The sequence below is a fragment of the Elgaria multicarinata genome, chromosome 2, assembly GCF_023053635.1.
Source record: "Elgaria multicarinata webbii isolate HBS135686 ecotype San Diego chromosome 2, rElgMul1.1.pri, whole genome shotgun sequence".
NCBI lineage: Eukaryota > Metazoa > Chordata > Lepidosauria > Squamata > Anguidae > Elgaria > Elgaria multicarinata.
The window spans coordinates 130,341,063-130,353,957 of NC_086172.1; the positions used below are offsets into that span (position 1 = coordinate 130,341,063).

General features: G+C 41.7%; 1 protein-coding gene across 2 annotated transcripts in view; it reads left to right on the forward strand.

Moving 5' to 3' along the window:
- The window catches only part of RPAP1 (RNA polymerase II associated protein 1), a 50,477-nt gene that overhangs the window by 23,339 nt on the left and 14,243 nt on the right, over nucleotides 1-12,895 (forward strand). For both annotated transcript variants that reach the window (XM_063117690.1, XM_063117691.1), the window contains 7 exons: nucleotides 550-744; nucleotides 3,980-4,114; nucleotides 4,550-4,729; nucleotides 5,444-5,601; nucleotides 7,109-7,288; nucleotides 10,585-10,786; nucleotides 11,359-11,468. In XM_063117690.1, the coding sequence (XP_062973760.1) occupies nucleotides 550-744; nucleotides 3,980-4,114; nucleotides 4,550-4,729; nucleotides 5,444-5,601; nucleotides 7,109-7,288; nucleotides 10,585-10,786; nucleotides 11,359-11,468 (1,160 nt within the window). The remainder of the gene's footprint in view (nucleotides 1-549; nucleotides 745-3,979; nucleotides 4,115-4,549; nucleotides 4,730-5,443; nucleotides 5,602-7,108; nucleotides 7,289-10,584; nucleotides 10,787-11,358; nucleotides 11,469-12,895) is intronic.

The following is a 12,895-nucleotide window of genomic DNA, read 5'->3' on the forward strand; positions in this document are numbered from 1 at the left end:
GAAAACATCTCTGAAGTGAAATAGACGTCTTTAAAAGCTGTTAAATGAATGAGATCAGCTTGACAACACACAGGATTTATTATCAGACAACACGGTAGTCTTCTTTTAACTTCAGAACAATTATTCAGGGCAAAACGTCAGCGTAAATAGTCGTTTTATTTTCTATTAATATCAAGTAACCTTTGGGAAATGAGAATTTATATTAAATGGTAATTATGTACTTTTAATTAAACAAACACATAAAGTGAAAGAGATTAAAAAAAACTGTGATTGTCCCGAACATTTTTCTTCTCTAGGATACATGACTCACAAAATATACATAAGAGAAGCTAGTAACACTTCATGTGCTGTTGTCATCCAGTTGTCCAAAAAAGATTGAAAATAATAGTAATAATAATAATAATATGGGAATCCCTGTCAAATTCCTTTAACTGGTAAAGACGTAATTTAGTCAGCAGTCAATTGTGCGTAATGTGTGCTCTAGATCTAGCTTTGTACCCCTCTCTTCTTTCCACTGATAACTTCTTGTCTTTTTTTTCTCCCTTTCAGGACTATCTTGACAAGACTTTCTCATGGTACCAAGGTATGACTGTCTACCCTTTTATCCCAGTAAATGAGGAGGAAGAAGAGATGGAGGAGGAAGACGAAGGTGATGGACAAACTCTAACCCAAAAAGCACTGGGAAGAAAATTAAAGGATGAAAACAAGCCAGATTCAGAAGTGGCACGGTATGATGTTGTAAAGGTAAACATCAAGAATCTTGCCAAAAAAGCAATATCTGTAAATTTAAGTTTAATGTAACATACAGTCAAAACCATTACTAAGATATGCTAAGGAGAAGTTTGCTGAGTTGAAACTAAGCTTTTGTCTTCAATATATCATTTATTTATTTAAAATCTAGTACTCTCTATTTGTTTGCTATCCAATGTTTCAGAGACTGAAGTGGTTTTTATATTATATTGGAGGTGGTTTTATGTAAACCGTTTGAAAATCCTGGGATGCCAAGTGGTATAGAAGTAGCTTAAATAAATAAAGAAATATATTCTGTATAATACCACTGATTTCATATTTATATTTGGTTACACGGAGCCTTTAAAGTCATTGCTAGGGCTTGCAATGAAAGAGCAAACCTGAGAGATGCTTCCTATTGAGAAAATCATAGAGCTACACCCGTAAATCTAACTATTGCTTTGCAGTGGCACCTTTGTTAGACAAAGATGTCCAGCATGGATGTTTTCAATGCCTTAAGGCAGAGCTTTCCAAACTTTTCATGTTGGTGACACACTTTTTAGATATGCATCATTTCGCGACACAGTAATTCAGTTTTACTAGCAAACCGGAGGTTAAACTGACCCCTTATAAGAGATACGAACACATACATAAATTGTAATAACGAAATGTATGGGGACACAACATACCTCTTGAAAACTTTTCATTTATATTTTTAAAAATATATGATTTGCAAGATAATAGCATACATTTCCAAGACTTTTCACATCGAACCAATTTTGTCGAGCTGCGATCGAGCGGCGGTTGAAACGGTGTTCTATCAAAAAACTGGACCCATGGAATTTCTTGAATGTGTCACTTCAGGTGCAGCCGCGTCACTGGAAGTGACGTAGAATCAGCTGTTTCGACCCGATTATGCATACTGCGCATGCGCAGTACCTGTATGATCCCTCGACCAAGGTGTGCATACACGGATACGACGGAAGGGGAATATACTAGTGCACCATACTAATCAGCACCTTTGCTGCCTAAAAACGCATGCAAGTTGGTATTGCTTATTTCACATAGACTCAGAGGTTTCACGTTACGTTTGCGTGACACACTGCAGCTGACACACTAACGTGTCGCGACACACAGTTTGGAAAGCTCTGCCTTAAAGTGTGGGGGAAACGGACACCAAGTGACTTAGCAGAGCTTGGGAGGTGCCAGCACTCGGAGGGTGGTTTGCCAAGGGTGGGTTGCAGCTGCCAGGGGTCTCAGCTGAGCTGCAGTGACTCCAAAGAGAGTGCCTAAAAAGGAAAGGTTCGTCTAAACCGAAGGTGTAGAACCCCTCTCAGCCTGAGGGCCGAATTCCATTTTGGAGACGCTGTCAGGGGCTACATTCCAGTGGTAGGTGGTACCAAAGGCAAAAGGGGGGGGCTAAGAACACCCATATATTTTAGCGTAAAACTCTTGCTGCTATTAACTAAGCCTTAGGAGAGGAATTTCAATCTTTTAGAATGGGGAAAATAATACACAGGAGCTTGGAACCCACCTTAGAGGGAAGGGGGTAGGGCCAGTAGAAGGGACATGGCCATCTGGGGATCCTTGGAGGTCTGGATTTGGCCACCAGGCCTGAGGTTCTGCACCCCTAGCGTTACAGACTTTCTGTTCTCTGCTGCAAGGCACACATGGACCTCTGCTCTCTTCCCACCCACCTGGCATGAAGCCTGCTGGGTTGAATGCTGGGTTTCCAGTGTGTTCATAGCCCTGAAGGGAAGGAGTGTCCATTGTACCAGAAGCCTAATGTGACCTGGAGAAGATGTGTCTGTGAATTTAAAATAGGATACATCAAAAAATGTCACATTGCTCGCAATCTGGAGTTACGTTATTGTGCAGCATCAGGAATGAAACACCAAATAATTTTTGGTTTACAAACCACCCAGAGAGCTTCTGCTATGGGGTGGCATATAAATGTAATAAATAAATAAATAAATAAATAAATAAATAAATAAATAAATAAATTTGGGGAATGAATTGGTTACTGACTCATTAGCAGCTGAGAAAATGTTTAGCTAAATAATGAAGATTTCATAAAAAGCCTGATATTGTGGAGTAACTATACAGGGGACCCTGTTCAGACAACAGGCATAGTCCTAGCGGTTAAGCGTTTTGAGCTAAACATGGCTTAGCGTGTCGTGTGAACCATTCCTAACCATGGTGACTGCATAACCATGGTTTAAACATACTGGGCCTGTTCAGACAACTCGCTAAGTCATGGTTATGCCACTAACCTTTTTGCAGCAAATGGTTAGAGAGCATGTTTAAACCATGGTTATGTAGCCGCATGGTTAGGAATGGTCCACACTGCATGGTGAGTTATGGTTCACACAACAAGTTTAGCCATAATGTTTAGCTCAAAATGCTTAACCACCATGGCTTAATGTGTCATCTGAACAGGATCAATATGTTGTATATTGCAATATGGCTAAGCAAAGAGTATTAAATTAAGGAATGGTAGAAAACAAATCAGATTCATTTTGGAAAAGTTCAGAATGTGTAAACGAAAACATGGACACTGGGTCATTTGTATATGATTCTTTGTATTCTTAAGAATTTATGAAAGAGAGCAAGTTTGTGGCTGTAAATGAAACGGTGGCTGCAGTTCTTGAAATGCTCGGATTGCTGAATCCCACAAGTGTAGTTGTGCTGTGCAGTGTAGAAGATCAGGGGAGGTGTTGCCTAAAATGTAGCACATATCCCTGTACTGTACAGTCTCTATTGCTTTTTGATTAGTAATCCAAAAAGAGGCAACTTGAAAATCTAACTTGCTTCTTGTCATGGGAAACGGGGGTAAATTCATCCTCCAAGCCCCGTTCGTATTTCATATTTGTTTGTAATAAAAACCTCTAGAAAATAGTTGTCATGGTGTGTCTTGATCCTTTTAAAGGGTTAAGTGTGTGTGTATCACTTGATATCCATTGAGGACTCATGACTGAATAGAGGGAATGCCTCCATTAAGAAATGTTTGAGATGGTATTGAAGCCATCTGTGGTGTTCAGTCCGTGAAGGCTGTTTCACAAGTTGGAGTCATGGATGCTTCATCTAGCACTTCTCTCTGGAGGGGGTCACTCTGCCTTCTTGAGAAAGTTGCTGAACTTTCTAGCTATAAAATAGGAATAAATTTACATTTGGGACATCTGAAGCATCAAATAAAAGAACATTCAGATTGTGTTTCTATTCGTCTTCCTCTTCTTCTTATTTCTCCAAGGGACTTCTGAAGACCAGGATCCTTCACCGCATGAGATACATTCTGGAAGTCTTGCGCCCTATGCCTTTGGTAGTCCTGGAGATTCTAGATATTCTCACTCGTGTGGCAAGGCACTCCATGGAAGCATGCTGTTGGGTAGGTACTATGGTGTGTGTGTGTACCAGGTCAGAGAAGGTGTGAATAAACAGAAGTAACGGGGAAGCAAAGAAGTTGTAGAAAGATGATCTCACATTCTTGTAATTGAGTGTTTTCTCTGTGGGGGCACCCCATTTATAGAATGAACTCAAAGAGATTTGCCTGACACGTCTTTATCTTTTTAAGGCCAGGCATTTTAGAGATCTAGTTCTAGATTTTCATGGCTGTTTTATTTATTCCTATGTTGATTGTTGTATTGTATTGTATTGTGTCTTACTCTTTTAAATATTTGCATTGTATTTCATATTTTTAACTGTTTTATGTGACATTTTATTTTTTTGTAAATATTTGTAAAATTACTTATTGGGCAGATTACAGAGAAAAAACAAGTGGCTTCCTGCTGCTACTATTCTTTCTTTGAATGTGTGTTTTCAGGTCTTGGATTGCCCTCGCCTGGTTGAGACTATCATCAGGGAGTTCCTTCCCACCCAGTGGAATCCAAGAGTAGCTGAACCTGGGTATTTGCTCACAAGCCTGCATGGAGTTCCATGTGCCACTGCCATGAAACTAATTAGAGTCTTGGCATCTGGAGGGCGAAATGCAGCTGCCAGGCTGGTAAGGACAGCAGCCAGCCAATACCTCTCCACTTGAGCTAATTAAAAGGAGACAAAGGTGGAATGAACAAAAGATAACTCTGAGACCAAAAGAAAAAAGAATTCCCCCAATTTGTTGGCTTTCTCTAGATCATTAGGTATTCAGATTTTGCATAAGTCATATGCTTGACAAAAATTATACAAACCTTCCAAACTGAGGTTTCTAAAACAACAACAATGCACACCCACACCCCAAAACCTTGTATGTGGGTTGGGAGAGAGAGCATCTTATAGGGATTGCAGAGGGCCAGGGGCAAAGGAAGGAAAGAAGGAAGGACACAAGGATATTAAGACATGGGTGGGGTGTCCTATGGCAAGTCAGGCCAGCGGGTAACAGTTAAAATGGAAATGATCCATTTTAACCCAGTTTCCATTCATTTCTCTGGGGCTTGTATATGAGCCATATAAAGAGTTCTGTTGGATCAGATCAAAAGCCCTTCTAGCCCAGCTTCTTGCTTCCCATAGGCAATAGCCTTCTCCCTCTGTTTGCCTGCCAGCCACTGGCGTTTAGTCGGCATAATGTGCCTGATCCTTTGGGCTCCATTTACCTCTCATGCCTAATAGTCATTGAAATAGTGAAATTTTCTAATAGCCTTCAAAAGCCATCTACGCAAGTGGTCATCACTCGGTGTTCTTCAGCCTGCATCCCACTCAGACATCTGCTTGCTATTTACAGCTTAACAAGTTTGAGATGAAGAGTCGGCTGAGTCGGTTCGTAGCTGAAGATCCCAAAGACCTTCCTCTGAGGTTAGAGGAAGCCATCAAGATGACCACGGAGGCGTTCCGCTTGTGGGCTGTGGCCGCTGGCTATGGTCAGGCCTGCGACCTCTATAGGTATGTTTTCACGTTATGGCTCATGATCTGGTGTTGCGCCACATACACCTCATTGCTCAGTGGTGAGGTAAAACTTCACTCCCTATCAGGGTTGTCAGATATTAACATGGCAGTGGATCTGGTGTTTTTAAAGCCTCCATGGCAGGGAGAAGATCTCCTTGCCCCCATCAAAGCCACAGTACTTATTGAGGTGGATTTGCCAGTTGCTTCATCGCCTACCTATTGGATCAGGTGGAAATCGATTTTTGGAGATAGGAGAGGGAAGAGCTTGGATAAAGTGCTGCAGCAACACAGTAGCAAAGGGAAAGAGGTATATCTTTGTTTACCTCTATTAGTCTTTAAACTAGGGTTGCAAAACCAATTCTGGCCCTCCTGAGCTTCCAATCAGAAGGGGATTTCTGATTGGAAGAAGATTGGGGATTTCTCATAAGAACGTAAGAGGAGCCCTGCTGGATCAGACCAAGAGCCCATCTAGTCCAGCACTCTGCTCACACAGTGGCCAACCAGCTGTCGACCAGGGACCAACAAAGCAGGACACGGTGCAACAGCACCCTCCCACCCATGTTCCCAAGCCATTGATAGCCTTCTCCTCCAGGAATTTATCTAAGCCCCTTTATCCGAATTGGTGGCCATCACTGCATCTTATGCAGGTTTCTCAGCTTTTGTGCAGGGTTTTTTCCCCCCCATTCTGAAAGGTTGAAATGCCTCTCCTAAGCATTAGAAACGTTAAGGTAAAATTCGCTGGTATTTTTTTATATTTTGCTCCCACCTCTTTTGCACCTGCCCACCACTGGACTATGGCCCCTGAGAGTTTCTTTATTCCGCCCTTGGGCTAAAGAGGTTCTGCACCTTTGCTCTAAGCCAATGTTGTGAGCAAGCCATAAAACCAGTCGCTGCAGTAACTAGAGCAAAAATCAGTGTGGCAAAGATCTAGGAAGCAGAAAGCGATGTGGTTGTCCCTGAAATGATAGGTCAGCCTCCTTTTCTACAACGTGAAGGAAGGAAGCTGGACCGGAGGCAGTACAAGTCTGTGGCATCAACACCTGTCATTGAGCTTCTTTTAACAGGGACCACGTTTGAGGGCTGCAGACTTGAGGCCGTTCATTAGTGGAGGGAGGTGTTGAAGACCCAGCTTTTCCCCGCTGTTGCGTTCAGCTCAGAATGGGCATGTTTGTACGTTGTGTAACAGTTTGCCCATATATTCCCAAGTACTAGTTTTTTATTCGTGGCTGATTCCAGGTGAAACTGATCCATACCGAAAGAACTGAGCCCCAAACAACTGGCACTCTGACTCTGGGTTCAAACCAGTAACCAAATTAAACAAAAATGAGCAAAACTATTATTTTTCAACACTTTAAAAACAACATCTATCCTCTCTGCAAAAGATGTGTTATCCACTAAGTTCTTACGTGGAAACTTCCCTTCATGTGGCTTCTGGGAATAAACAAAGTATTTTGGACTAGTAGTCAATGCCTCCCTTTGTTTTGCGGTTATTCTCAAATCACAGGGATCTCTATCCTATGTTAATGAAGATGGTCTCATCCCTGCACCAGTTGGCCCATGATTTTCAGGAGAACAACTCTGTGTTTGAGCTTTCTATCCAGCGAGCCGCAGCCATGATGACTCTGCTTACCCAAGTGACCCAAACAGCAGGTTGCCGTGCAGAACTACACACCCAGTTCAGCAGGTATAGCCACCTTCTCTTTCCAGTTCTTTATGTCCCCCCCGCCAAAAGTAATGTTCTCTAGAATCAAACAGCATATTCTTAAGGTGGGTTTGCATGACTTCACTGGGTGCTTATTTTATTTATTTATTCATTTATTTATTTTAAATGTTTTTATTCCAGCTTTCAATTAAAGCAAAACAAAACAAAAAGTCAAGACAGCTTACAACATAGTACTCCAGGCTTCCACAACTTGGTGCTGTACAGATACGCATAGCTGGCTGGGGAAGTATGGGAATTCTAGTTCAACACATCTAGAGGGCACCAGGTTGGGGAAAGCTATAGTAATCAGTTAAATTACTAATATACAGTTAATAGCAACAGATAAAAGAGTGAGGGAATATCAGACAAAAAGCTTCAAACGAATGTATAAGTGACATGATGAATTGTCCTTGGCAGGTCAAATGCCTGCTAAAGAAGAAAGGTTTTTGCTATCATACATCTTCCACCCTCCCTTTCTTCCATCCTGGAACTCAAAACAGTGGACAGCAGATTCCCATCAGTCTCCCCTTCAGGCATTGACCAGGCTTGGATCTGCTTAGCTTCTGCGAGGCTCCAGCATCTTGAGCCTTCAGACCATGCTCTGAACGTTCATTTTTTCCTCTACAAAATTACCCCATTTGGTGGCCAGTGTCAGCTATTGTAAGATCGTCAGTGCCTTGCTGGATCGGATAGATCTCATCGAGTTTCCCATTCCAACTGTTGACATTAAGAATCTTGTGTCAACTCACAAGCAGGGTAACTGGGTTTTGTGTTTGTGTGTGTGTTCCCAGCATGTAGTATTGAATAATCTGTATGCAGCATATTGTTATAAGTGGTTCAACACATGTTCAGAGCATGGCCCACTTGCTCTTTAGAAGCCTTGACTTCCTAAAGTGTTTACTTTACAAAACCCTAATGGAAGAAAATTATAATACCAAGTTTTGCGGAGAGGTAACTGAGGGAGAGAATGAGAGTGCTCCCTTATTTGCTTTTATGCTTGTTTTTAGAGAGGCTTCATTTTGAACCTGAGACTGTAGCAGTATTACTTTTAAGAATCTAAAATGCCATTATGTCAGCTCTTCGTAATGCCTGCATAACACCTGATATAAGTTTAGACTTTGTGGAAATTCTCCCTTAAGTGCTTTGTTACAAAGAGAGTTTGCATTTAGAAAATTTGTTCTCAGTGGAAGCAAATTCTCAAGTACTCATTTCAGCTGGAATTTGCAGAATTCTCATTACTCACCTTGGATGGTGGCACTTTAAATGGAAAGGTGGCACTTTAAATTAATGGGGCAAGCCAGTCACCTGAAAAATATTGCATGCGGAGAGGAAACGAGAACAGTTTACCAAGCAACTTTCCTTTATGATGAATCATATGTAGCTTGGAATAGCCATATCCCTGCGGTTCTCCTAATTGAAATGTGGGATTATAAACTTTTAAAACAGAAAGGCTATTGAATATGTACAAATAAATAAATCCTGGAGGCTTAATAAGAAACAAAGTGAAGATAATCTATCCATTCTTTTGTGTTCAGAAATGAGTGAACACTCCAAATGGTAGAAAGCAAAAAATGTCATAATTACCAGGTTTCGTGAAATAGAAGGATGGTTTTAAAATGTTATACTTGATAGTTCTCTCTGTGTCCTACCCGAAACTGTCACTTTAAAAGCATGAGGCACACAAAGCAAGAAGAGGGATTCATTTGCTAGCAGCAGTCTTCTTTTGGGGAAGTGCTTGAGCGAGTCAACAGCACAGAACCAAAGACAATCGGCCAAAGGTGATGTTGAAGTTTCTCCTGAAGCCATTTCACAGCTGAATAGGCAAGCTGGCTTTAAACCAAGGAGCATATTGCCTGTTCAGCTAGTGATTGAACTTCAGATACCTCTGGTTTTGCACACATTTCTCCCCCATGCACATACATTGTCCCAATGGCCACTGGTCTTTCTTGTCCTGCAAGGGTCCATCTGGTCTCCCATGTTCTTCAACATCTACATGAAACTACTGGGAGATTCTGGGGTGTGTTACTGTCAGTATGCTGATGACACTCAGCTCTACTTCTCCTTTTCATCTGATTCCAGGATAGTTGTGCAAGTCCTAAATCATTACCTGAGGTCAGTGAATGAGTGGAGGTGGGCTTACAAACTAAGGCTTAATCTGGACACAGTGGAAGTCCTGACGGTAGGAGGGAAGAGGTTTCAACATCTTCTCTAACTGCGGCCTTTCTAGAGAAAGCTGATATTGCTTTAGTTATGTATGTCTTACCTCCAGATTAGACTACTGCAACATGCTCTACTTGGGGCTGCCCTTGAAAATTGTTTAGAAAGTGAAACTGGTTTATTGCAACATGCACTTTCATAGCCCATAGCCTACTTCATCAGATCCAGGATGTAAACAAAGATAACTTTTCTATTTATATTTATTTATAAAGATATTTGTATGCTGCTTTTTTGCCCTAAAAAAGATTCCCCAAAGCCCCCAAATTGTCTGCCAAACAATTAAAATGCAGTAACATCAATTTAAATACAATAAACCAAGAGCAAGATAAAACAGTCCAGGCAGCAATCCACAGGGGAGACAAAACTTCAAACCAAATGGAAATATGGGCAGTTTTTTGTTCTTTTTTAAAGTTTTGACAGCTCACCTAAAGCTTAAAAGGTTGAGAGCCAATTGAACCTATTCAGGGAGGAAGTTACACAACCTGGGTGCTACAGTACGAAAGGCCCAGCAGGCCTCTGATGTTGAACATGGTGGGCAGGGCAAACGAGGCATTTGTCCAAATGGATCACTTTAGCTAGTAGTGTCGTGAAGCCATTGCATGAACATCCAAACCTTTCAGCCTCTTAGTTCTGTCCCATTAATTGTCCTTCAATGAGGAGTCCTAGGCGTAATCTACACCAAGCAGAATATTGCACGATGAAAGCAATATATAAAACGCGAGAGCCACGCCACTGCTTTATAGCAGTATTGAAGTGCACTGACAACTGTTCGGACCCATTAACACATACCATATACCGCTTTCATACTGCTTTCACAGTGCTAGATCCTGCTTGGTGTGGCTCCTGCCTTTTATATACCGCTTTCGTACCACTTTCATAGTGAAATATCCTGCTTGGTGTAGATTACGCCCTAGTCCTTCTATATGTTTCTGCTTAACGCCCTCATTTTTTGAAATCTATATTCCTTCTGTTCCCTTCTTTGAGTCTTGTAGGCACCCATGGACAGTTGGTTTTAATAGTTTGTTTCCTTCCAGTCATTTCACCCTTCTGTTATGTTGCAGGAGTGATCTAGAAGGCAGTGACCAAATCCCACCTCCACCAGTCGCCTGGAGTCAGGTGTCAGGTTTCCAGCCCATCATTGAATCGAATCTGAAGAGATGCCTTAAAGAGATATCCCAGCTGGGTACCTGGCAGGGATTGCAACCTCTTACTACAGCCTATCTCCTCTATATGGGGGTGTATTACAGCAACTGCAGTAAACAGGTGAGGCTCTGGGATTGGATTTCCTGCATTGACAGGAAGTTGGACTAGATGACCTTCTGTGAGGTATCATTCAACTGTATGATTCTGCCAGGGATTTATCTGCATCCTTTTTTTTACTGGGATGACTTGGGGCAGGATCCAATGGAAATATAAGATCAGGTCAATGTATATCTTCCTTACTCATAATGAGAGAACTTCAAAGAGTCCTCTAGTTGAACGGGAAAGTTGGGTGGGAAATATTTCTCAGGCCCTGCTGAGGTGATCTTCAGGATGTTGCTTGAAGCAAATAGTCAAAAGTTCTTTGAAATCATCAAACAAATGAAAATAATTATAAGATTTTTAATACTTGGGATGTTTTAGTTATTAGATCATGGAGCCAGAGCTATAGGCGGTTCTGCCCATGCATAGTAAATGATTGTGCTGAATGTTGTCATGAAGCAAAACCTGAATCTGCAGGATCTTGAATGGAAAAGGAAAGAAGAAAACAAATAGATCTGACTCTTACTGGGCACAATTCGTTGTCTTCATTTCAAGGCCTTCATAAAAACTCTTGTTTTCCATTTTCTCCACAGCCATCCGTAAACCCTATTGACTGCTTAGAAGATTTGGAGCATCTGACAACTGCCATGCTGCTTCCCCTCCTCAGTCATCCAGGCATGCAGACCCTGTGGGAAATGCTCAGGTAAAACTGTTCCCAGATAGGTTCCTGCAGCAGGTCAACAAGCTGGGAATGTTAGTCCATTGTGGAATTACAGAAATGATGCTGTACTGTAGATTCCTGGGTTACTACAACAGCCCTGCAGGACTGATGTTCTGTTGACCCAGTAGGTCAGAGAGCCTGTGTTTTGTCGTTCCGCTCCAGTCTCTATTTATCCATTCCTGTTAGGTGTAAAGGCAGAGTAAATTATGTAAAATAAACACATGCTAATTTGCATCATTTGTACAGCTCAAAAAATCCTGCTTTTCAGCACAGAATATGAGTTTTATTTAGTGCAGAATATTTTTTAATGCCATGTTGAGAGCCGCCCTAATAGGTAACGTACGTTCCACATATGTTAGCATGTTGTAGCCAAACAACAGAGTCTGTGGCACCGTAAGCTCATACATTTGTTGTGGCATAAGCTTCTGGTAGTGCAGAGCCCACGTTGTCAGATGCTTTGAGCACATGGATGAAAATTTATGCCATGGTAGTTTTTGAAGTTTCGATAATGTGGTAAGCCCTTCTTGTAACGAAGGATGCATGTACTGAGTGGAGCTCAGTGACCAGAGAAATTTTGGATGCCTCTCAGAGGGGTGAAAAGGGACCAACTGCAGGGGAGGCCTGGCATTGGCATCTGAGGAGTATGAGACTCAAAAGGAAGAAAGGAATACATTTCAACAGCTTGGAAAGCCCGGTGGTGGCCCATTTGCATGGCAGGCCACATCCTGGCCTCTAGGTTATCCAGCCCCAACCACGGAGGCAACAGATTAGCAGAGACCTCAAGTTTATAGCCAGAGCTAGTCCAACGTAGGTTAGTCCTACTGAAATGAAAGGGACTTAAGGTAGTCATGATTAATTTAAGTCCTTTTCATTTCAGTGGATCTATTTTAAGTAGGACTAACACTGTATACCTCCCTTAATGAGTCTTCCATCACCCCTGGAAAGAAATTACAGTTATACAGCAAAGAGAGTAAATGTAGGCTGCAATCCTATACATACTTACCAGGTAGTAAGTCTCACTGAATTCATGTGTAAGACGTGTAAGATTGCCCTGTTTAATATTTTGCCAGTGCTGATGGGTTCTCAATTAATTCATACCTAGTTTAGCTCCATGATAAAGGCGCTTAGTTCACATCAAGTATTTCAAACGATTTCACGGGCTGTTTTCATTTGGATAAGCTTGTGCTTTTTTAATTCCATGGAAAACTTACGAATGCCTTTGCGTTGAGCTGCAGTAGCTAGATCATTACGATCAAATATGGCCTGAGCTGCTGCTATTTATTTCTGAAAGCAAAGCCTTGATATGAGCCAGCCCTTCATCTACAGAGGAGAAAAGCTCATTGTTGCTCTTCAAAACCATCACTACTTTACCCTGGTTTTCCTAGTTTGTTCCTGGCTTGCCATATGGG